The sequence below is a fragment of the Sinocyclocheilus grahami genome, unplaced genomic scaffold, assembly GCF_001515645.1.
Source record: "Sinocyclocheilus grahami isolate Dianchi unplaced genomic scaffold, SAMN03320097.WGS_v1.1 scaffold483.1, whole genome shotgun sequence".
NCBI classification, from domain to species: Eukaryota; Metazoa; Chordata; class Actinopteri; order Cypriniformes; family Cyprinidae; genus Sinocyclocheilus; species Sinocyclocheilus grahami.
This window is the reverse complement of record NW_015505662.1, coordinates 694,361-720,396: the sequence shown is the minus strand read 5'-3', so window position 1 is coordinate 720,396 and position 26,036 is coordinate 694,361. Positions and strand designations below refer to the sequence as shown.

General features: G+C 38.0%; 2 protein-coding genes across 6 annotated transcripts; both read left to right on the top strand.

The window, feature by feature from the left end:
- Positions 1–1,999: 1,999 nt before the first annotated feature.
- LOC107553859 (tyrosine 3-monooxygenase) lies at positions 2,000–13,660 on the top strand. Of its 5 annotated transcripts, none has more exons than XM_016236180.1 (14): positions 2,000–2,119; positions 2,928–2,999; positions 3,105–3,308; positions 4,210–4,384; positions 4,478–4,566; positions 7,566–7,633; positions 7,720–7,770; positions 7,878–8,023; positions 9,927–10,062; positions 10,845–10,914; positions 10,987–11,043; positions 11,134–11,229; positions 11,320–11,453; positions 13,229–13,660. In XM_016236180.1, exons 1-14 carry the CDS (start codon positions 2,036–2,038, stop codon positions 13,386–13,388), a joined length of 1,542 nt encoding a protein of 513 aa, XP_016091666.1. In that variant the 5' UTR covers positions 2,000–2,035; the 3' UTR covers positions 13,389–13,660. The 5 variants fall into 5 exon arrangements, 4 of the variants coding, with proteins under 4 accessions (XP_016091666.1, XP_016091665.1, XP_016091668.1 ...); XM_016236179.1 differs by having other exon boundaries at positions 7,878–8,065; XM_016236182.1 differs by lacking the exon at positions 2,928–2,999.
- Positions 13,661–18,969: 5,309 nt separating this feature from the next.
- LOC107553858 (insulin-like growth factor II) lies at positions 18,970–25,354 on the top strand. The gene is made up of 4 exons (XM_016236178.1): positions 18,970–19,190; positions 20,486–20,636; positions 22,521–22,702; positions 23,605–25,354. Exons 1-4 carry the CDS (start codon positions 19,122–19,124, stop codon positions 23,839–23,841), a joined length of 639 nt encoding a protein of 212 aa, XP_016091664.1. The 5' UTR covers positions 18,970–19,121; the 3' UTR covers positions 23,842–25,354.
- The last annotated feature ends 682 nt before the right edge of the window (positions 25,355–26,036 follow it).

The window sequence follows — 26,036 nt, the reverse complement described above, 5'->3', positions numbered from 1 at the left end:
TTTTTATATACCCTTTGTTGGCAATGACAGAGGTCAAACGTTTTCTGTAAGTCTTCACAAGGTTTTCACACACTGTTGCTGGTATTTTGGCTCATTCCTCCATGCAGATCTCCTCTAGAGCAGTAATGTTTTGGGGCTGTCGCTGGGCAACATGGATTTTCAACTCCCTCCAAAGATTTTCTATGGGGTTGAGATCTGGAGACTGGCTAGGGCACTCCAGGACCTTGAAATTCTTCTTACGAAGCCACTCCTTCGTTGCCCGGGTGGTGTGTTTGGGATCATTGTCATGCTGAAAGACCCAGCCACGTTTCATCTTCAATGCCCTTGCTGATGGAAGGAGGTTTTCACTCAAAATCTCACGATACATGGCCCCATTCATTTTTTCGTTTACACGGATCAGTTGTCCTGGTCCCTTTGCAGAAAAACAGCCCCAAAGCATGATGTTTCCACCCCCATGCTTCACAGTAGGTATGGTGTTCTTTGGATGCAACTCAGCATTCTTTCTCCTCCAAACATGACAAGTTGAGTTTTTACCAAAAAGTTCTATTTTGGTTTCATCTGACCATATGACATTCTCCCAATCCTCTTCTGGATCATCCAAATGCTCTCTAGCAAACTTCAGACGGGCCTGGACATGTACTGGCTTAAGCAGGGGGACACGTCTGGCACTGCAGGATTTGAGTCCCTGGCGGTGCAGTGTGTTACTGATGGTAGCCTTTGTTACTTTGGTCCCAGCTCTCTGCAGGTCATTCACTAGGTCCCTCCGTGTGGTTCTGGGATTTTTGCTCACAGTTCTTGTGATCATTTTGACCCCATGGGGTGAGATCTTGCGTGGAGCCCCATATCGAGGGAGATTATCAGTGGTCTTGTATGTCTTCTATTTTCTAATAATTGCTCCCACAGTTGATTTCTTCACACCAAGCTGCTTACCTATTGCAGATTCAGTCTTCCCAGCCTGGTGCAGGTCTACAATTTTGTTTCTGGTGTCCTTTGACAGCTCTTTGGTCTTGGCCATGGTGGAGTTTGGAGTGTGACTGTTTGAGGTTGTGGACTGGTGTCTTTTATACTGATAACGAGTTCAAACAGATACCATTAATACAGGTAACGTGTGGAGGACAGAGGAGCCTCTTAAATAAGAAGTTACAGGTCTGTGAGAGCCAGAAATCTTGCTTGTTTGTAGGTGACCAAATACTTATTTTACCGAGGAATTTACCAATTAATTCTTTAAAAATCCTACAATGTGATTTTCTGGATTTTTTTTCTCATTTTGTCTCTCATAGTTGAGGTATACCTATGATGAAAATTACAGGCCTCTCTCATCTTTTTAAGTGTGCACAATTGCACAATTGGTGGCTGACAATACTTTTTTGCCCCACTGTATATATACATACATACACACACAGAGAGAGAGAGAGAGAGAGAGAGAGAGAGAGTTGTTAATTGATTGATTCATTTTATAGAAGTCATACAAACAATTTTTGGAATTTTCAAATATTTACTCATAACTTTATACTTATTAATATGTAACCACACACACACACACACACACACACACACACACACATTAAATAAAATAAAAATTATTATAATGTTTTTATTTTTGCTAAAAAATAATAATAATAATAATAAATAAATAAATAACCTAAAGGCATTATTTGAAATAAATTAATACTAAATACATTAAATACAAAACAAATATGTATGGGTCAAATCATGTAAATGTTGCTGTTTAAGGTAAAAATTGCAGGTCACCGCAGTTTTTACAGTTCATTCATACGCTAATAATTGGCAAAGGAAAATTATTTAGTGAGACACGCGCTGGAAATGTAAACAGACAGTTACGTAGCAAAGTTAGAATCAAATAATGAAAAAATGTGGTGTGAGGAGCTCATGTTCAATGACGGAGAAGGAGGGGGTCAGTTTGACGTCAGGCAGGAGAAATCATCTCTATAAATAAGAGGGAAAGAAAGCTACAGATGGAAGTAAGTGAGCAGCAGTCCCAAGAGAGCACAAGTTAACCTTCATCTGTCCCGATATGCCGAATTCAAGCAGCTCCACATCTTCCACAAAGAGCCTCCGGAGAGCTGCGTCTGAACTCGAGCGCTCCGATTCCATTACGGTAAGAGTCTTCAGCTACATTCATTCCTCTTCAATAGCGTTAGAATTAAGAATAACAATAAAAACAAAGAATAATTTGACATCTGTCCTCCTCGTCAATTTCGGAATCTTTTATTATAATAAAATGAAAACGCTTTTACGCATTCAATTTAATGGGAGTTTCGTCATGAAAAAACAAAATACTGATTATGACTACATTAATTAATTAATACAGAAATGCAAATTAAATAATCCCAAAAGTAATTAAATATGCCACATTTAAAAATGTATGAATTTTATTGTTTTTGTTATATAAAACAATGACATAAGTATACAGATTTATACATTATGAATAAATATATACAAAATGAAAATAAAAACTACAGAATGGCGTTCATGAAGTTAGTTCTGCATTAATTTGCAGGTGCCACTTAGTTTGATATTACACTCTAAAAAAATGTTGGGATGTTTCAACCCAACTTTGGGTCAAATATGGACTAACCAAGCTGTTGGGTTACATTTTTTAATTACATTTTTAACCCAAAAGTTGGGTTAGTCCATATTTGACCCAAAGTTGGGTTGAAACAACCCAGCATTTTTTAGAGTGTATGTAATGCAATTAAATGCATACATTTGAGTAATATTTTGTGAAATAACTTATTATTAAAAATGGTGTAGCATTTTTTATCACTGTTTTGCTGTGCGTGAATGGACTCTCCATTGAGATTTACGCACAGTATTACGCGGTGATCAAAAGCTACGGAAAGCAGTCTATAAGTGGCTGTAACATCGGCTCATAAGCAAATGATTAAGTCTGAGCTATATGACAGGTTTACATAGACTGCATTGAAGTTCTTATGCGCTTTTGGAGATGTAAAACACCTCCATCTGATGTCCAGAAGGTAAGCAGGGCTATATTATTATTATTTCTGTTCTAGATGGATATTTAAAATGGATCGAAATGAATGTGTGGTCTTGAAACGAATCGCGCTCTTCTCTTCGAACAGTCGCAGAAGTTTGTGGGAAGGCGGCAGAGTTTGATCGAGGATGCGCGGAAGGAGCGCGAGGCGGCGGCCGCGGCGGCGGAGGCTGCGGGACTCAGCGAGCAGATCGTGTTTGAGGAGAGCGATGGAAAAGCTTTGCTCAGTCTCTTCTTCTCACTGAGGAGTTCAAAGAGCCCAGCGCTGTCCCGCACTCTCAAGGTTTTTGAGGTAAGCCAGGATTTCTTTGTGCAAAATATACTTTTAGACCAGATATCCTGAAGAAAATGGTAAAAGACTGATATTAGAAATAAGAATCCTTATGGGCTCTTATGTGAATTTGAATTTTTTTGACAACTACTTAGTTAATTTGAGATATAAAATAGTTATAGGCTACTGTAGGCTACATCATTTTTTCAGTTTAATATCAGACTAAATGTATTTTAAAAAGTATACTTTGCGAGTTAACTAGAAAACAGTTTTTGTCAGAAAAAAAAGAATGGTATATTTTAATGTCTTATTTAATGTCTAATCTAAAGTCTGAATATGTCGAAGAATAAATTTTTGTCTTCGTATATTTTCTAAAATGCATTTATGAATGTACTTATCTAAATATAAAGAAGAATATAATATGTTTTCTTCATATATGTTCTTAAGTAACATAAAATACAAAATAAATAAATAAATAAAAATCTACATCTAAAATGTATTTATTAATTTATAATGTACAATATTGTTCTAAATATGTGGAAGAACAGAAGAAAATGTTCTTGATATAGCCTATGTTCTTGAGTAACAACAAAATGAAAAAAATCGAATATATTATTTATTATGTATTTATAAATGTATTTATTAATTGCTAATTTATATTTATTAATATTAATATGTAGTATGGTCATATACCAATATATGTGTATTCTCACATTTATTTATATGTATGTAAATTGTTTATTTGAAAATCAAACGTCATAAATATTTTTTATATATATTGCACATTTGACAGTTCACCTTAAATAAAGAAAATCCTATCATTACAGTTCTCTCTGTCTGATGACATTACTACAATATGGTCATTTATTTTTTGTATTTTCTTTTGAATTTTATTCTGTTGTTCAACTACTGAACACCACAGACATTTGAAGCCAAGATCCATCATCTTGAGACCAGACCCAGCCGGAAACCAAAGGATGGTTTGGAGGATCTGGAGTATTATGTTCAGTGTGAGGTGCACCTGTCAGACGTCAGCACACTGGTCAGCTCTCTCAAGAAAAGCGCAGAGGATGTCAAAACCACTAAAGAGGTCAAATGTGAGTCTATTAAAGAAGAATGTTGCTCTGTTTTATCTCGTCCTTATCTGAATGTCAGTTATGCTAAGCTTTTGTACTTTTGTCTTTCTCCAGTTCATTGGTTTCCCAGAAAAATTGCTGAACTGGATAAATGTCATCATCTCGTCACCAAATTTGATCCGGATCTGGATCAGGATCATCCAGTAAGTGCTGGATTAGTTCTTCTCTACTAATAAAATAAAAATACACCTACATTTTGTCATGTATTTCTTTTTTAACTCATTCCCTCGCCAGTGCATTCCCCCGCAACCGCCAGCATTTTTTTTTATCATTTTCACAAAAATGTCATGGCTCCCAGAATTTTGTTGTACGAATATGTGAAAATGCAATTTGTCAAAATAAAAAACAGAGCCTCTGCTTTTAAACAATAAACCTAGCTTTATGCATTCTTATTTTATCAACATTTGAAGGTGGGTGAGTTTTCATAAAAAGGCAACATTTTGAATAAAAAGCTGATAAAATCAGATACAGACTGATGATCAAAACATAGATTGAGTAAATCACTTGCATCAACACTCCCAAAGCTTCACAGTCCTAAACCACTTCCTGAATCATCATTTCATTCGGTAACTTTAGGCAGGTTTGATTTATATGCTGTTTAATGTTTGCATTATTTTACATATGCATCTGCTGAAATACGCGATCACTTATTTCTGCTGCTTCTTTGCCGTGTTTTAATCCAGAGATTCAGTTCCGTATCTGTCGGTCACTACGAGTTATGTCGTGATCGACATTATGGGGATTCACTTGGGAGCCCCAATCATCTCTGACTTTAAGAGAAAACGGCAATAAAATTTGGCTAGTGGATTTTGCATACCTGAGCCACTCCCCGTACATATGGGTATAAATAGGTGACAGGTGCATCCACTCTTCAGCCTCACAGTCGTGCCCGCAAAACGCCGCCACTTGGAGGAATTTTCCTCGTCTCCCGTCCAAAGCTGTAAGCTGACAGCCGCTCTCGCTGCCGAAGCTTACAGTGCTGTGGGCCAAGCCACCTCTGCCCTAAATGCCATGGCTATCCTGCGAGTACACCAAGCCAGGGCATTTAAATGCACGAGGGTAGTACCAACCCGAGGTTGATGCAGGAGCTGCGCTTGGCAACTGACCTCGCCCGACGGAAGTCACAGCGTGGCCCCTCAGGAAGGCTATGTCCACACATGTGGCCCAAGAGCGCCATCTATGGCTCAGCCTTGCTGAGACGAGCGATGTCGACAAAGTGCACTTTCTTGATGCTCCCGTCTCCTAGGCTGGACTGCTCGGCAACGCCATCAAGGACTGTGCCCAGCAGTTCTCGACAGTACAGAAGCAGACCGAGGCCATCCAACACATCTTGCCCCGGCGTGATGCACCATCTGCCACCGCTCCGCCGTGGGCCAAGCCCCAGTCTGCTCGTCACCGTGGGCGCCCTCCTGCATCCTCCAGAGCCGCTCCGCCCCGTGCTGAAACAACATCAAGGCCAGCACGTTGAGCCTTTCGCAGGAGTGCGGTGCCCCCCATGTCCCATCTGGCCACTAAGTCGTCTAAGAAGTCGATGAAGCGGCCCTGACACGGGCAACCCAGAGATGTGGGAAGCTGCTCTTTCTCAGGAGATGGTGGAAACAGCGCCGCTCCTTTCCCTGGAGGAGAGCCGGGTGGAGAATCTTCAGTTTTTATTGGTTTCAGTTCCGCCGCTGGCTCAAGGGCAGAGATTAAGCAGGGGTATTTACAGCCCTTACTTCATCTTACCCAAAAAGGGCGGTGGCCTCCGGCCAATCCTGGATCTGCGAGTCTCGAATTGGACCCTTCTCAAGCTGCCTTTCAAGATGTTGACGCAGAAGCGCATCATCAGATGCCTCCAGTCCCAGGATTGGTTTGCAGCGGTCGACCTGAAGGATGCTTACTTTCATGTCTCGATGTGCCCTCGACAGAGGCAGTTCCTACGGTTTGCGCTCGAGGGTCAGGCATGGAAGCACAGGGTCCTCCCCTTCTGGCTGTCCCTGTCCCCCCGTGTCTTTATGAAGGTCATGGAGGGCGCCCTTGCCCCACTACGGGAAGTGGGCATCAGGATCCTCAACTATCTCGAGCATGGCCTGCATGAGAGAACAGTTGTGGGATCACAGGGACCTAGTGCTCCAGCACTCTGCCAGTTGGGGCTTCGGGTCAACTGGGAAAGATAATCTCTTTTTCCAGTATGGAGTTAGACTCGGTGAGTATGGTGGCACGTCTCGCCAATGAGTGTGCCCAGTCCGTGCTGAACTGCCTGAGTTCTCTTAGAGGCAGGACAGTGGTACCACTGAAACACTTTTAGAGACTCCTGGGGCATATGGCATCCGCAGCCACAGTCACGCCGCTCGGACACTCCTGAGCCCCGAGGTGGGCATGGCGCCACGGTACAGTTCGCGGGACCGTCACGCCAAGATGTTGCCGCTCATTCAGCCCCTGGACGGACCTTGTCTCTCTACGGGCCGGGATGCCCTTAGAACAAGTGTCTCGGCATGTCGTTGTCACGACGGATGCCCCCAGTACGGGCTGGTGTGCTACATACAACGGGCAGGCAGCCTCAGGGTTCTGGACAGGGCCTCGACTACTTTGGCACATCAACTGCCTCGAGTTGCTGGCAGTGCTACTAGCCTTGCGTCGGTGACGGCCACTGCTGCAAGACAAGCACGTGTTGGTCCACACGGACAACATTGCGGAGATTTCGTACATCAACCGGCAGGGAGGTCTATGTTCACGTCGCATGTCACAGCTTGCCCGACATCTCCTCCTATGGAGTCAGACGCGGCTCAAATCGCTGCATGCTGTCCACATTCCGGGGGAGCTCAGTCATGCAGCCGACCTCAGCACGGTGGCTCAGGTATGCAAAATCCACTAGCCAAATTTCATTGGCGTTTTCTCTTAAAGTCAGAGATGATTGGGGCTCCCAAGTGAATCCCCATAATGTCGATCACGACATAATGTCTCCGTTCCCTCCGTCAGGGAACGAGGGTTATGTACATAACCGAGACATCCTCTTTCATAAGATGTGTAATAGCGCCTCCTTCCATATAACAGTGAAAACACAAAAAGCTGGAAAATTCTGTCACTGGTGGGGAAAAAGAGAAACAGCCTCAAAAATTTTTTTTATAACAATCACTTTGGATATTTTTGGTTCATTTTACAGGGATTTACTGACCCCGTTTACAGAAAACGACGGAAGATGATTGGAGACATTGCCTTCAAATACAAACAGTATGTTGCAACCGTATTTACCATGCAGTATTTGCTTGTCTGGACATGTTGGCAGATATTTCATTGACAGCTATCTCTTTTTCCAGAGGAGAACCGATTCCCAGAGTGGAGTATATGGAAGAGGAGATCGAAACATGGTGCGTTGTACTAAAATAAACAAACAATCCTTGACGAAACCCAGCCAGAGATTCTCACACTGTGTTTTTCATTCAAGCTTCTCACATGCAACGTAATGTGTGTGCAGGTGTGAGGTTTACTCCACCCTCAGAGATCTGTACACCACCCATGCCTGTAGTGAACATTTAGAGGCTTTCCACTTACTGGAGAAACACTGTGGCTACAGTCCTGATAACATCCCTCAGCTGGAGGATGTGTCCCGCTTCTTAAAAGGTACCAATCCGATTATAGCACAGCTAGAAAACAGCACAACCCGTAAGTCATTCAAAATTCTATTTATTATAACAAATCATGTTTGTTACTAGAAATGTTATTCAGTACTGCCAGTAACAGAAAAGTAACAGAAAATAGTAGCAGTACAATAAAACCTCTCAGAACATTTGACAACCACCCAAAATACCTTAGCAACCACATATAACATCTTAGCAACCTCATACCCATGCCACAGCAACCACCCTTCAACTGTGTACCAACACCCTAGTAACAACCCAGAATATGCTAGCAACCACCTAGAACACCTTAGCAACCTTACAACCAATCCACAGCATCCACTCATCAACTACATACCAACACCCTAACAACCACCTAGAACACCTGATAGCCATGCCACAGCAACCACTCACCAACTTTTTCATGCAATAGTAATCGCTGAGAAAACCTACAAAACAATGTCAAACTAATCATTGAGAACACCCTAGCAACCACATACCAATACTCTGGAAACCACCCTGAATACCCAAACAACCACCTATAGCACCTTAGCGGACCTGAAAGCTATACCACAGCAACTCAGCAACTTCATCCTACAGTAACAAACTGGCAACCATACATAACACCTTAGCAACCAATGCCACAGCAACCACTCACCAACTTTTTCATGCAATAGTAATCGCTGAGAAAACCTGCAAAACAATGTCAAACTAATCATTGAGAACACCCTAGCAACCACATACCAATACTCTGGAAACCACCCTGAATACCCAAACAACCACCTATAGCACCTTAGCGGACCTGAAAGCTATACCACAGCAACTCAGCAACTTCATCCTACAGTAACAAACTGGCAACCATACATAACAACTCCATATCATGCACTAGCAACCACATTTTAATGCTGTAGCAACCACCTAGAACACCTGCATAGCAGTGTCATAGCAATCACCTAGAACACCCGAGCAACCACCCAGAACACCCTAGCAACCACTCAGAACACCATAGGAATGGTATAGCACTACCATAGTAACCACCTCAAAACACCAGCACAGCAACGTCATAGCAATCACCCTGGCAACTGCATAGCAACAGCTTGGCAACCATCTGGTAGTGAGTTGCTCTCTCTCTCTCTCTGTCCTGTATGAAGAGCGCACAGGGTTTCAGCTGCGTCCGGTGGCAGGTCTGCTCTCCGCTTTTGGCCAGTAACCTCATACCCATGCCACAGCAACCACCCTTCAACTGTGTACCAACACCCTAGTAACAACCCAGAATATGCTAGCAACCACCTAGAACACCTTAGCAACCTTACAACCAATCCACAGCATCCACTCATCAACTACATACCAACACCCTAACAACCACCTAGAACACCTGATAGCCATGCCACAGCAACCACTCACCAACTTTTTCATGCAATAGTAATCGCTGAGAAAACCTGCAAAACAATGTCAAACTAATCATTGAGAACACCCTAGCAACCACATACCAATACTCTGGAAACCACCCTGAATACCCAAACAACCACCTATAGCACCTTAGCGGACCTGAAAGCTATACCACAGCAACTCAGCAACTTCATCCTACAGTAACAAACTGGCAACCATACATAACACCTTAGCAACCACATATCATGCACTAGCAACCACATTTTAATGCTGTAGCAACCACCTAGAACACCTGCATAGCAGTGTCATAGCAATCACCTAGAACACCCGAGCAACCACCCAGAACACCCTAGCAACCACTCAGAACACCATAGGAATGGTATAGCACTACCATAGTAACCACCTCAAAACACCAGCATAGCAACGTCATAGCAATCACCCTGGCAACTGCATAGCAACAGCTTGGCAACCATCTGGTAGTGAGTTGCTCTCTCTCTCTCTCTCTGTCCTGTATGAAGAGCGCACAGGGTTTCAGCTGCGTCCGGTGGCAGGTCTGCTCTCCGCTCGGGATTTTTTGGCCAGTCTGGCGTTCCGTGTGTTCCAGTGCACACAATACATACGGCACGCTTCCTCCCCCATGCACTCGCCCGAACCGTAAGACACTTCCTGTCCCACTGTTTACATTTATGAAGACACTTCCTGTTTATTATGCATTTGATTTACATCCAGACATCTGCTTAGTACAGTGCATTCCGAAACACTGCAAACCACATAAAATGAAGGTCAATTAAAATAAAGGTGCTGATATATATATAAAATGCAATTATGAAATGATAATAATAAGTGCTGTAATGAAGAATATACACTTCGGAATACTTTTAAAAAGAGCACTTATTACAGGAGTAATATGCTTTAAAAAAGAATACTCAAGTGTGAACTGAATGTAATGTTTTTGAATATTTAATTGTGTTAATTGCAATTCAATGAAAACAAATTATAGCTTAAATTTATATCAAAATTTAATTAGCTTAACATTTTTTAGTAGAACTGAAGTTTTAAAATGATAAATAAGTACTTTACGTGTGAATTTAGTATGTAAGTATCAAAATAAGTGTACTTTACAGCATGGCAAAAGATTATTAAAACAACTATTTAAATTAAAACTTTATTAAAAGTGTACTTATGTGTGCTAAGAACCATCGTTTCATTAATATTATCTGCAACAGTTGTTAAAAAATATGCTTTTAAGATTTGAAGTACACTACAAGTGCACATTCATTACTACTAGCTGCACTTCTTTTTCACAAGGGAAGCATTTTTTATATAATAAAAACATACACAGTGTACAATTACATATCCACATGTGAAAAGTAATATTCACTCTATGAAAATGATGGTCACAGATAATCACAGTAATTTTATGTTTTCCTTTCCAGGGATTGTGTCCATGAACTTCTCGGACATGTACCGATATTGGCTGACAGAACATTTGCACAGTTTTCTCAGGTAAAAATGTCAATGTACATATCTCATATTTCCTTACATATTCAATCTATATTGTGAAATCTGTTCTCTCAGAACATTGGTCTGGCCTCTCTTGGAGCTTCTGATGAAGATATTGAGAAACTGTCAACAGTGAGTACAAAACATCTTTATCAAACAAGCTTTATCAAACTCTGCTCTACTAAAAGCACTGAATGGGTTTGTTGTGCTGTATGTTTTCAGCTGTACTGGTTCACGGTTGAGTTTGGACTGTGCAAGCAGGGAGGGGCGGTCAAAGCGTACGGTGCAGGACTGCTCTCATCTTATGGCGAGCTGGTGGTAGGCGGCAGTCTGTCATTTATTAAATCAAAAAATGTTTGCTGTTTTTTAGCACTTGCACTTGACATTTAATGTCACCCATTTTCTTAGCATTCTCTCTCAGATGAGCCAGAGCGACGAGAATTTGACCCAGACACTGTAGCTGTTCAGCCGTACCAGGATCAGACTTACCAGCCCGTCTATTTTGTGTCTGAGAGCTTTTCAGATACAACAGAGAAACTGAGGTGAGCTGCATCAAATACTCTATTGCTGTCAGTACTGTGTGTTTGGCCATCAGATAATTAGCTATCATTGAAAATAAATCAATTAAAAAAGTGTTTCTAAATAAATGCATTTATAAATAAATAAATATATAAAAAAAATAAAACACATTGACAAGGATTAAAACACTCACTTATGATAATTATTTACAATTAAATAATTACAACTGTATTTTTTGAAAGTGCTAAAATAAAAATGTATGAGGATAAAAACATATACACAATTACAAAAACACAATTATATTCTCAGAATGAATGAATTTATTTATTAAACTTATAACAGCATACAATTGCATATTCTCATAATGAATGAATAAATGAAAATAATAAAAATTATTCTTAAAAATTTGAGTCAAAACATATGGATTAAAATACATCATGGCTTCTATATATATATATATATATATATATACCAGACACTGTAGCTGTTCAGCCGTACCAGGATCAGACTTACCAGCCCGTCTATTTTGTGTCTGAGAGCTTTTCAGATACAACAGAGAAACTGAGGTGAGCTGCATCAAATACTCTATTGCTGTCAGTACTGTGTGTTTGGCCATCAGATAATTAGCTATCATTGAAAATAAATCAATTAAAAAAGTGTTTCTAAATAAATGCATTTATAAATAAATAAATATATATAAAAAATAAAACACATTGACAAGGATTAAAACACTCACTTATGATAATTATTTACAATTAAATAATTACAACTGTATTTTTTGAAAGTGCTAAAATAAAAATGTATGAGGATAAAAACATATACACAATTACAAAAACACAATTATATTCTCAGAATGAATGAATTTATTTATTAAACTTATAACAGCATACAATTGCATATTCTCATAATGAATGAATAAATGAAAATAATAAAAATTATTCTTAAAAATTTGAGTCAAGATTAAAAGATTAAAATACATCATGGCTTCTATATATATATATATATATATATATATATATATATATATATATATATATATATATATAGCTGCTAGAATAAAAAAATAAAAATAAAAAGGTACTGTTGGCAATTTTGTATAATGTATGTATGATGATTAAAACATACAGCACACAGTTGTTCTCAGACTGAATTAATTCATACATTTATTTATTCATAAAATAAAAGGTGCTAAAATGACTAAAAAGCTACTGTAAGCTATTTTATATAATGGATGTATGATGACAAAAATATATAAATCTGTACAATTACATTCCAAATGAAAAAAAACCCAGAAGTATATACAAAATAAACAAATGCTCGCCAATAAAATAAATGCATTAGCATTTTAGTTTTTCATTATTATTATTTTTTTATTTGATGCATAACATGTTTGTAATAATTTTTTTGTTAAAATATGCAAAAATATGTAGGGGCAATTGTCATTTTTCTGATTAATTTGAAATAGTCTTGTAGTGAGACAAAATATTATTTAATTATTAATTCCATGTAGTCTTTAAATTAATACTAATTGCTTTTATTTAAAATAGTTTTGGAATGCATAAAGCATGTCACACCACAGGACTACATAACTACCTATGTATTTATTTATTTACTAACTCATATTACTCTATTAACATTTTCAGTATGTATTTCACAAAGATTAAAATATGCCTTACAAACACAGCAAGTAGTGATTAATAAATGTTTTTTGTTGTATACATATTGTTTTAATTGTTTGAAATTGAATAATTACAGTTGTTTGTATGACAATAATTATACTCATTTGTTTTTAAAACAGAGCATATGTGACCCGCATCATGAGACCATTTTCGGTGCGGTTTGACCCGTACACAGACAGCATAGAAGTGCTGGACAACCCACTGAAGATCCAGCAGGGGCTGGAGACCATTAAAGACGAACTGAAGATTCTCACAGATGCCCTGAATGTGTTGGCTTGATTCTGCCGCGAGGAGCCAATCAGCTGTCCCATTTCTCTCTGCTTCATATGTGACAGTCTCATCGATATGCTGTGTGTCTATGTCCACATCTGCTGCTACAGACGTTGTTGCTTTTAAAACGCTGAGTGCCAACCTCAAAACCTCACGTCGGAAGTTGATTCCAGAAACCTTAAAAGGACTGTTCCCCCCAAAATGAAAATCATGTTATCATTTATATCATCTATGTTGTTTCAAACCTAAATGACTTTCTTTCTTCTGTGGAACATGAAAGAAGATATTTTGACGAATGCTGGTAAACAGTTTTGATTCCCATTGGAAGTCATATAATGGAAGTCAATGGTAACCAAAACTGCTTGGTTACCAACATTCTTCAAGATATCTTCCATCATGTTCCACGGATGAAAGAAAGTCTTTGGTAAAAATAATAAATGTTGGAAACCAAACAGTTGCGGTTACCATTGACTTTTATTGTATAGACAAAAAATATAGCGAAAGTCAATGGAAGCCGAAACTGTTTGGTTTCCAACATTTTTCAAAATATATTCTTGATAGATATTTTAAATGCTGGTAACCAAACAATTCCCGTTCACTTGCATTGACTTACATTGTATGGACAAAAAAATATAATGAAAGTCAATGGAAACCGAAACGGTTTAGTTGCCAAATTTCTTCCAAATTTATACCAAGAAAATATTTTAAATGTTGGAAACCAAACAGTTTTTATTCTCGCTGATTTCCACCAAATGGACAAAAAAAAAAAGTGGAAGTCAATGGTAACCAAAACCTTTGGTTGCAAACATTCTTCAAAATATCTTCTTGGTAGATATTTTAAATATTGGTATTAAATATTCCCGTTGACTTCCATTATATGGGCTAAATAAACAAATAAATAAATAAATAAAAAGTCAGTGGGTACTGAAACGGTTTGGTTGCCAACCGTCTTCAAAATGTCTTCTTAGTATATATTTTAAATGTTGTTAACCAAACAGTTTTGGTTCCATTAACTTCCACTGTATGGACAAAAATAATAAAAAATGGAAGTCAATGGAAACCAAAACTGTTTGGTTACCAACATTCTTCAAAAAATCTTCTTTCATGTTCCACAGAAGAAAGAAAGTCTTACAGGTTTGGAATGAACATACCCAGTGTAAATCAAGTTATTAAAGCTATTGAAGCCAAAAGTTATTTATGAAATATCACAAAATGAAGTACTACACTAAAATAAACTTGAAATATGTACAGTATAATCAAATATGTATTATCAATACACATTCTGAATGTATTAGTATTCGAAATATATTCTAAAAATAGACCATCAATACACTGAGCTGATGTATTCTCCTACAGATAGCAGAAATATTTTATTAATACTGAATGGCGAACCATTCATAAAATAATTCTGGCCTAATGATTGGTGCCTGTTTATATTTAACTGTCTCCAGAAAATATGAATGTTGCAATAGTCTCTGCAAACAATTGCATAAAAATACCATTTATATTATGTTGCAGGAAAACTGTGTGCAAAGTGGATATTATGTGCTACTATAAAGAATTATGTTTGAAAAATATCGCAAACTATATTTGTGGTTGAATTTCTGACGTTATATTCAGTCGCCCCTTCCATAAATGCCTTTTACAGTCTGAGAATGTTGGTTTCAGAAAACTGAAGACAATCTGAATGAACTGATCTGACTGAAACTACAAAAGGTTTATTTGAGATAAAACAGCCACCACCAGATGGTAGTCTAAGCATGTATGTAGGTGAGGCGTTCAACGAGCACTTTTTGGGTGAGTGGACCGGACAGCATAATGACTAGGGCTTTTGTAAGGGTCATGTCATGAGGTTAGGAATGGGATAAGGACTTTGGATCCAGTCAGTGGGAAAGATCTGCCATTCGAATACGCAAACGACCACTAAATGCATTTTACGAAGATGGGAAGAATCCCACAGTGGAATGTGTCATGTAGTAAATCAGTAGGTGTAGGATATTCCTCTAACTAAGACTGAGATATTCCTGAAGATTGTAGTTTTCATAATTTTGACCATTAAATTGAGGTCACTGAGTTTAAAACAAAAAGCCATTCATGCTAAATATTAGATATTGCTGACTGTAGCCTACATAAAGTCTCCTCAGCTTTTTATCGATGACCTGTAATGATTTGTGCTGGACTGCTTGGACCTGTATCACGTGCAGTTCTATCCATTATTGTGCATGGCAATGTGACTAAGATGAAATATGATTGATTGAAGATAAATGATTTATTGCAAGGCCCTACAGATCTTTTGGGTTTCCTGCATCCCTCATCTGATGGATAATAGGAGACAGAGGAAGAGAGGTTTAATGTCTTTATAATGGTGCTTCCAGTAACAGAGTGCATTGATAATTCATGCCAGCAGCAGGATCCTTTTTTCTATGCAGCGCTATTCGCGCTTTTACCAGCAGAGGCGCCACAGGAGCAATTCTTTTCTCCAGTTCTCTTCATTTCTCACAGACTTCACGATATTTAGCAGCGTTTTGAATATTTAAACACGTTTTATTTGCATTTCACAATACAACCTTTCTGAACGCTGACCTGCACGTATTGTCAGCCATTCTCGTGTTTGGCTTATTTAACTACTTGGCCTACTTATTAACTTCTTGGCTTATTTAGCAGTTTTAACTTAAAAATGGAAAATTAAAATTTCTAGTCCTAAAATGAGTTTTCATTGAATATTCATTGGCCTATCTGAGCACGTACACTGTAAAAAATGTGTAATTTTAACTGTAAAATTTTGTAAAAATGCTACGGAAAAAAACTGTTAATAGGTTAACAGTAAGTTCCCGTATTATATACAGTGAAAAACTGTAAAATATCTAACCAGACATTTCATGTAATTTTACAGTAAAATGCTGTTAATTTTACAGTTTTTAGAAGTAAAAATAACAAATCAATGTATAATTTACAGTCAAAAACTGTAAACTGATATTCCCAGAATTCCCTGTGTGACACTCCACATTTGAAAGTATTTTGTTTAAATAATCATGTTTTTTTTAAGTTTTTGTTATTAGTTATGTATATTTGGGCTTTATGTTACATCTTCTGTTGTTTAATAAAAGTTTAATGGATTATTTAAGTATAATGTGTGTTACCATGATGGTGTTTTGTGTTTGCATGAATGACTCTGTGCACCTTCTATATATTAGTATATACTTCTGCTTGTTTCGAAGCTACTTGTGATGAGCTTTGATTCTTCATGTGGCTTTCTCTTTTACCACCTGCATTATTATGGTGGATGACAGTATGTTAAAAGTAAAAAACAGATTTTAATAGCAGTGTGCATTGTTGAATTTACTGGTTTACAAATGTTCTTGTTTGTAAATTACAGTTTTATAGTGTAAAATGTACAGTTTTTGGCCGTAAATGTGTTTACAGTTTTTCTGTATTTTTACAAAATTATTCTGGCAACCACAGCTGCCAAAATTATTTTGTAAAAACTACAGAATTCTTTTTTACAGTGTAGGCTACTTGCTTAATAACAATAACCTACTTTAATCTTAATTAAATGACATTCAAAACGATAAACAATTCATATGCACGCATTTGTTGATCACATGACAATGCTGATTTAAAACCATTTTAAGAGGTGTTCTAGTAAGGCAGTAGTAGACATTTTGGCCCTGCATTTCATATCAGATGGAGACTAGTGTCCATGAAGAATAACATCTGCATCAAATAATGGCCCTTATTGCTTTGCCAGGTGATGGATGACATTTCCAAGTAATTCAATCAAACCAATTTAAGTTCAATTCAACTCCAGCTAATTCTTCATTATCCTCTCAGTGCTCTGAACGGGTCAGCCTCTAAAGTGAATTACCATCATTACAGCCACTATTCGCGCGAGGATCGATAAGGCAGGTGGATATCAGAGGAAATGACGGCAGAAAGCGTTTCATCTTCTCTCCTTATCATCCGGGGCACTTTCCATTGTAAAATGTTACACATCGTCTGTCCTGTCAGGAACTCTGGTAGGCTAGTTATAAATGCTCTGATATTGGTGTGCGTTTCCGAAATACTGAACTTTTGTTTGTTTTAAATTAGAGTAGGCCTATTTATTATTTTCTTATTTATTTATTGTTTTATTGCACATTTATTTATGAATTGGTTTAGATGTTGTTAATATAATTTGGGGAATAACTATGATTTACATAAACGTCGTTACATTTTAGCAAAGCATCGAAAATGTTGGACATTTTAATAACCCTTACGAAAAAGAAGTTTATTCAAGTGTGCTATTAGTATGCTTCTTTTAAACTAAAAATAGGAAAGTATACTTCGTCTACTTTGTATGTACTTCTCAGAAATACACTTAAAATGATATTTAAGTATACCTGACTTATACTTAGTAAAAGTCTAAATATATTTTAGCTATAATTGTGCTCCTAGAATCCGTGTTTTCATTGTTATACGGTAGGGGGTGCTAGTACACATCTTATACTGTAGGGTGCTCTAGTACACATCTTCTGTACAGAATTTCCAAAAAAAACACAAGTGAAGAAGAAACCGAAACAACAGATGCTTCCACATGTATTCTAACACATCATCAGACATAAAACAGTATCAAAACTGTGTAACATTATGGAATAAAATGTCAACCAATGAAGAGGTAATAATAACTATCAAGCTTCGGGGTGTTGATCGACTTTATCTACGTTTTGATTATCATTCTGAATCCAATTCATAGTCTTTTGTCAGCTTTTTGTTCAAAATGTTGTTTATTTCTTTATTTTTTATTTATGAAACTTATCCACGTTCAAGTGTTTAAAAAAGAATGCATGAAGCTAGAATAAAATGTTTTTGTTTACAAGCAGATACCCTGTTCTTTTGATGTTTTGTATATTCAGATATTCATATAACAAAATATATACAAATTAATACCTAAATAGGGACATAGTAGTATACTTAAAGTATGATGTAAAGTTAACTAAAAGAAAACTTACGAGTATACTTGCAGTATAAAACTACTAAACTAGTACTTTACTGAGACTATACTTCAAAGTGTACTAAAAATGCTACTACAAGTATTTAAATAGTAAACGATCAGTATACCTATAAGTTCACTTTTAGCATAGTTGCAGTACAAACTAAACATTTTGATGTAAACTAGTTGTGTACTCAAAGTTTACTACTGTTATACTTAAATTATACTTAAAAATATACTTTTATATTACTAGAAAGTGGGCCAATTTAGTCCCAAGGAGTATTGAAATAGTACACTTACAAGTATACTACTAGTACACTGATATTTGTATACTTACTACATAAAGTATACTTAAAAATATACTTGAACTATACTTAAGTATACTTGCTAAAATAAACTTGAAGTATACTACTTTTTGGTAAGGGAAGGTGCTATGAAGACATATTCTCTCATGTTCATTGACCTTTTTGTGATCTGGAATTCTTGGAAAACAGCAGCAGGGAACTCGGCCGGACTGCTGGAGATCCACTGACCGCTACGAGTTTTACCTCTCACGGACATGCGCGCCTGAGGGGCGGAGGGGGGTGTTAAGGGGCGGGTTTGGGTATATAATACTTCTCTCAGAGAACTTTTGCCTGTCGCCTGATTTTTGGGACAGCTCCACACATCATCCTAACACCAACTGGGGAAACTAAACCAACCTTCTTAACCAAATACAACAGCACAGCATTTTTTTTTTATTTTAATTTTAATTTAATTTTTTTTATGTTGACATGGAGGACCAACTAAAACATCATTCTGTTTGCCATACCTGCTTGAGAACAGACAGTTCCATAAATAAGGTAAAGACAATCTTTTTACAACCTTTGGGGAATCTTGGACATATCTGGAGATGATTGCATTAGTTACATTCTCTTAAATAGAAAAATAAATAGTTTTTATAGACTAGCAAAAAATAGAATCGTATTTTAAAAATCAGAAATGGACACGATCGGAGAGATTTTGAGACACATTTTCTCTTGCACGAGCGGATCGCGTAATGCAGTGGAGATGTTTTGCCACTCTAAACTGCTAACAGCTCTAAAGCGCTAAACTGCTAAATAAGGACCATAAGGCATTGCAATTTCTTGCATTTCTGTAAAGCTGTTTTGAAACAATGTGTATTTTGAAAAGCGCTTTCCAAATAAAAACTGATTTGACACTTTATTCCGGATACGCACACACGAGAACGAAGTTGCGCAAGGGGGCGACAGCACTTGAAATGAGCTGGATTTAAGGAAATTATATGCTGAGTTGTGAGGAATGAGATAGCTGGGTTTATTGAGCGGTCTTGTAACTTGTTGAACGATGTGTAAGTGTGTAAAGGAGGAGATAAAAGCTCTTTGATAACAATTAATCTTCTAGCGTTAAGCAGATAATTAAAAAGTCGATGCATGCATGTAGAATCCCAGTGAAGAATTGCATTGGCTAATTTAATTCACTGGAGGAACTAATGACAGATACCCAAGGAAGATGTTGAGGATAAATGATCAGCGGGTTTTTAGACCTTAAAGCATCATCTTTTTTAGTGAAAAATTACATGCATAATTGAAAAAGTACAATGTGTTCATACATGCATATTAAGAACTGCATAGGAATGCACTGAAGAAACAAATAACAGTTCTTCAAGATCTGACCAACGACACTGCAATTTAAATTGAAAATGTTCAGTATTACTAATCAAAAGATATTTAGACTCTAAAATCCTTTTATTTGCTGTTAAGACTTACTAGAAAAACATGCATGCACAAATAATGCATTCAATACTTTGATAAAATCTCTGTTGTGAACTACTATGCATGCTTTCCAGGTCATGAAGACATGCTTTTCCATACTGTACATTGACATACTGATTTTGCCAATGTGATCAAGCAGATAATTGAATAGTCGATGGCCATGCATGCACACACACTGAAGTACTGCCTTACTGAATTCAATGCCTTGAGGAAGCTAAAAATATTTCCTTAAGGATGACGTTCAGTTTTACAGTACGTTCAGGTATACATGGGATCTTTATAAAAAGAGCAGCTTTGTACATTAAAAACAAAATGCACATGTTAAAATGGTCTGTACTAACTTTAACTCGTTATCTCCACAGGCCATAAAGATGTACTGGTCCATACGGATGCCCATATGCATATTGTTTTTAACCCTGTTTGCCTTCGAAGTGGCTTCAGCTGAAACATTATGTGGAGGAGAGCTGGTGGACGCACTACAGTTTGTGTGTGGAGAAAGAGGTTTCTATTTCAGTATGTACATTTGCACATCGTATTTTCTTTGCTTTTGCTTAGGAGTTGGAAACCCTTAGAGTTACGAGCGAAGTCTCGGCAGATTGTGCTGACTAGGCGCATTCTCTCGCGATATCTGTGATTGCATATGAAAGGGATGCTAAATGAGCCACAATGGCCTGGTTGTTTACTTGCACATTCCGCCAGGGAAAGTAATAGTACCCAAGTGGCATTCCATTCACCTCTCCAGAAATGTTCCCAGGCTACACTCAATTGAAAAAAAAGTTGTTTGTCCTCTTACACGGCTGGATGGATTGAGACAGCTTCATTACTAGTTTAGCGTAACAGATGCTAACCAATACGTTCAATACAATGCTTGCCGATCGTACAATCTGAATCCAGATACATCTGCTGGTTGTACACCACTCAAATGCAAGGAGGGGGTCGAGAGCACAACTTTTTAAATATTTGTCATCTTCCTCATGCCAACATTGACAAACAGACAAGGCCTTTGTGTTCTTTTGGCCGCAGAAGCCTAACTACCCAGAAAGATCATTATCCAATTTGGGCCAGCGCAGATTTCCCCCCCTCTATCCACTAGATCCTCTCTTGTTCAATGTTTCCCATTCTACAATCAAGAACTCCCTTTCAGAACGTTGCGACTGTGAGAAGAGAAAATCGTTTGCTGTATATTTAACTGAAAATCAATTGTTCCTTCCTTTACCCAGCCCGGCTCCCTCCCCTCCATTACTGTGTCCTGTATCTTTGCTCTTTCATGCCAAGTCTGTTATTCTACCCCTCCCCCTTCCCCTCTTTCATGCTCTCTTTATCTCTGCTGAGCTGGCAAAGGACAAGGTCAAAGGATATCCACCATTTACTCATCCAAACAGAAGCGAAGACTTTTGCCCTTTAACTCTCATGCTGTCTTATTTGTAGGCTTTCGATCTTCCGATACTGGGAACGTGTTGCCGGCGCATTCTTCGAAAACCATTTCGAACAGCTCAATTACATGGCATAACAAAATCAGTCCGGGCGAGAAAACAAATAAACAGACTCCATTTTATGCCACAGATTTGGGCTTTATTATACACCGCAGTCCCAGTCAATGAATCGATAATGAAATCTGCATTGACAATAGAATCAGGCCACTGTAGCTTGATTTACAATGACTTGTTAGTAGGGTTTGTTTTGAACGTGTTTGCATGTTTGATGGTGACTGTTTAGACAGTTTGAACCAAATCTCTTTCTTGCTATAACAGCTCAAACTAGCTGGTTTCCTAGTCTTAACTGGGTTAAGATGGTCAGATGGTCTATTTTGATGTTTTCGGTATTAGTTTTTAAAAAATGTTTTCCACTTTTCAGTCATGCTGGATGTCTAGTTGGACACGCAGATAAACGCCACTTTGGCCGGGCTTGGAGACTAGCTTAAAACAGGAATAACTAGCAAAGCAGCTTAAAGTTGTTTACCCACGATTTTCCAGTAGAGTTATCTGGTAAGACAGCTGTTCTCCGAACTTGACTAGTTGACAAAAGCCCCAAACCCATCTAAACCATCATCTGACCCATCCGTCTAAATCATCACCCAGGCTGGGAGGCTAGCAAACCAGTTTAAAATGATAGTTCACCCAAAAGAAGAAAAATCTGTCAACATTTACTCACCCTCATGTCCTTCCAAAGCTGTATATCTTTTTTTTCTGTGGAACTTTCCATGCAACAGAAGTCAGTGGAGTCCAAAACAGCATTAGGCCCCAGTGACTTTCATTGCATGGACAAAATAATGGTTTGGAATGCAGGTTTGGAATGAGAGTGAGTAAATGACGACAGAATTGAGTAAATTTGTCTGACATGTAACCAAAACAGTACTAAAGTGTCTTGAACTCATTGTTTTCCTTTGTATCCCCGCAGGTCGACCAACTAGCAGGTCGAATAGTCGACGTTCTCAAAATCGTGGGATTGTGGAAGAGTGTTGTTTTAACAGTTGTAACCTAGCTCTTCTAGAACAGTACTGCGCTAAACCTGTCAAGTCAGAGAGGGACGTTTCAGCCACATGCCTACAGGCCATCCCGGTGATCCCTGCATTAAAACAGGTACGTTAGCCATGGGAAACAACAAAAACTCTCCAGCACTTCATCACACTCACCATCTTGATCGTCCTGTTCTTTGTGCTGAACTTGTGCATCCTAGCATGTGGGTTAAAGAAAACAGTAGGCCAGAGTATGGAACTAGTAAGCAAGTATTGCCCCAAAACTGCTGACCAAGTGGAAAATGATATGATAGAAGAGGTCATACATAGGTTGAAATTTTCCTGTACTTGGATTGGGTTACAAAACCAGCATCTCTCAAAATGGCCTGGATGTTGACTAGGTGGTTGAACATTGGGGACAAATGGAACTGCCTTTATCTCTTTACTTTTGTCATTCTCCATTTTGGGTTTTCATCAAGTTTTTGTTCTATGTTAGTATGTTTAATATGTTTAAGAGATAGTTTGCCTAAAATTCATCATTTCCTCACCGTCATGTCCTTCCAACCCTTGACTTTCTTATGCGAAATACAAAAGAAGGTATTTTGAAGAATTTTTCAACAGTTTTTGTCCATACAAAGAAAGTAAATAGGGTCCAAAACAACAATGCACCCCACTGACTTTCACTGTATGGACTAAAAAAACAAGGAGATTATTTGGTAGGGTGACTAAATGATGAAATAATTTTAATTTTTGGATGAACTAACCCTTTAAGGAAGATGAGAATTGGGCAAGACAATTTCTCAGGGTGTGGTCTTGGTGGTTGAAGGAATTTTGGCTATTTTTGACAAATTATCTGTAAAGCCATTTACATTATTAGTCGAAAGTCTTAGTCTTAGAGAGTTTTAAGAAGTTTAAGTTTTAGAGAGTTTTGAATCTCATCAGTGCTTTCGATGATGCTGTAGAAACTGTGATAATTTTGACCTTTCTCTAGAGTAATTTCCTAATGTTATTATTATTTTGAAACAGGAGGTCCCAAGAAAACACGTGACCGTGAAATATTCCAAATACGACGTGTGGCAACGAAAGGCCGCCCATAGGCTACGGAGGGGTGTCCCCGCCATCCTGCGGGCCAAGAAGTTTAGGCGGCAGGCGGAGAGAATCAGGGCCCAGGAGCAACTGCACCACCACAGGCCTCTCATCACGCTTCCCAGCAAGCTGCCGCCCATCCTTCATCTGACAGAAGACTACGTCAGCCACAAGTGAAACCAGGATCATTTGCACGGAGTCGATGAAAAAAAGATTAGGGGATCAAAGCTTTTTTGTCTCTGACGTCCTTTCTGTAGCAGTCCTCAACAACCCTTCTTCCTTCCCCACCAGTCGTGCTCACACACTCTTCCAGTTTCTATTCTTGCTGTTTCGTTCACCAACAAAAAGTCACATCACAAACGAAAGGAACGCAATTCAGGTGAAGAAGCAAAGAAGAAGCCACGGAACGCCAAACGTTTCGCCGGTTTGGAGGACATCGGAGCGCGAGGAACAGCTTGAGCTAGCATTAAAGAACCCATTCCACCGCATTCTCCCGAGACAAAAGTATCTCTCTTTTAGTCCTTTTACATATTAGTTTGAACCTATAACTATAAAGGGACATCCACACTGTAAGGAATTGTTGTAAAATTAGATTCCTGTTCCAGCACCTTGTAATCACAAATGTAAAGCAGAGAAGAGTCTGCAAATTGCACATCGCCACGGATTACGTCAAAGTTCTTGTTAAGTAAATAAAAAAGGCACTATTTTTTTATGGACTATGAACGTGTAGCTCAAAAAAATGTCATGGTGCTAGCTTTGGGAACGGACTCAAAGGAGAAGGGGTTGAAAAAGCGCGTTTTTTTTTTTCCCTTTGAAACTTTATTAAACTTTCCGTTTTAAGGAAAGTGTGACTTTTGAAAGAGAAAACAAGAGCACAAGGGATATCGCTGCATGCAAACGTGTACATAAGACGCAACGTATGCATTGGGTCCTGGCACTGCCGTTGCGATAAATGAAGGAGCAGTGTGGGGACGCAGAAGGGATCACGTTCGAGCGCCGGGATGTGGAGAACTCGCCTCCTTTCGAGCGTGGCTGCACAAAACCCCTGCTTTGCACTGCAGGATGAGGGACATTGTGATCTTGAAAAAGTGGGATGTTTGTATTTTCTATGTTCTTTTTCGTGAAAATGCTTCAAGGAAACAAGGAAAGAAAAAAAAAAAAGATCCAGTTTGGTTTCTGGTACCGTGACATTCTTGTTGTTGCAAAATAGGCTTTGTGTTTTTGTAACGTTATTTTACAGTTCTGAAAAAAAGGCACAAATATCAATTCAAAGGGAAAAAACGCAATAATGTCAACTAACATATATTTTTAACGTTTATCCGTAGTATTCACATGCTTTTGCCTGAAAACAAATACTTGAATATATATATATATATATATAAATATATGAAATAAATATGAAAATATATATTATAATTAGTTTCCAGGGACATCATGTAATATTCTTTTAGTCTGAGCTGTATCTTGCGTAATGAGCCGCCAAGCTTCTTTTTGTTTGTTTGTTTAAGTACAAATATGGGCACTGTATAAAGGCATTATTTATTTTGTTGTAAAATTATATATTAAAATCGGTCCAAATACAGTAATATACATAGCACTGATGCTCAACTGATGGATTTTATTTTATATGCTCTCTTATTTTCCCATTTTACATGTAAATGCTTTTTGTAGATGCTTTGTACCAAAAAAACAATGTTTTCCTTTTTTTCCTTTCGGTTCGCCACAGAGCTATTTTAAAATCAATATTTTAACAGCAGCTGTAGCCTGGATAGCTTAGACTTGTTGTTATGCAAAAATAGGCACATACTCAGAAGACTCTCTCTCTTTCTCTTCCTCCTGCATGGCTTTTTAATCTGCCAAATGGATTTCTGTTTATAAAAAAAACAAAAACAACTAGAAAAAAAACCTTGTGTTTAACTTTCCTCACGAGGATCTAGATAACCCGGTCTCTATATGCCGTGATTGTATACAACCCACTACAGTTTAAACCACTTTAGTGCCGTTTTCATTGTCGTATCGTCATTTTTTTGGCTCTCTAAGGTATTCCACAAAAGAAAGCCATGTTTTAGGGGTCGAGAAGAGCCTGCAAGAAGATGGAGGTGTTGTCCCTGGTTCAATGTTATCTCCTTTTGCTAAATGAGCAAAAAGTAAAACATAAAGCAAAGTAAAAACCAAACCAATATGATTGTCACCCAGATCCATTATGATGTCACAAAGAGACTGTTTATACATCCCCTCAGTCTCGCCATCTTACAATAATGTGCCCTAAATCCTCTTATTTCCTTTCGGTTGGGGTGTCCTCCATGTATCTTCATCTCAGTTGTCGAAGGGCTACCGTACTTAGTTACCCAAATGCTCAGGAAATATTAGTG

Excerpts from the sequence above, each read along its gene's own strand:
- LOC107553859 (XM_016236179.1), top strand. The coding sequence starts at position 2,036 with ATGCCGAATTCAAGCAGCTCCACATCTTCCACAAAGAGCCTCCGGAGA. Across the intron at positions 4,385-4,477 it reads AACCACTAAAGAGGTCAAAT|TTCATTGGTTTCCCAGAAAA; the intron begins GTGAGTCTATTA and ends GTCTTTCTCCAG. Across the intron at positions 10,063-10,844 it reads CCCATGCACTCGCCCGAACC|GGATTGTGTCCATGAACTTC; the intron begins GTAAGACACTTC and ends TTTCCTTTCCAG.
- LOC107553858 (XM_016236178.1), top strand. The coding sequence starts at position 19,122 with ATGGAGGACCAACTAAAACATCATTCTGTTTGCCATACCTGCTTGAGA. Across the intron at positions 19,191-20,485 it reads CAGACAGTTCCATAAATAAG|GCCATAAAGATGTACTGGTC; the intron begins GTAAAGACAATC and ends TTATCTCCACAG. Across the intron at positions 20,637-22,520 it reads AGAAAGAGGTTTCTATTTCA|GTCGACCAACTAGCAGGTCG; the intron begins GTATGTACATTT and ends GTATCCCCGCAG.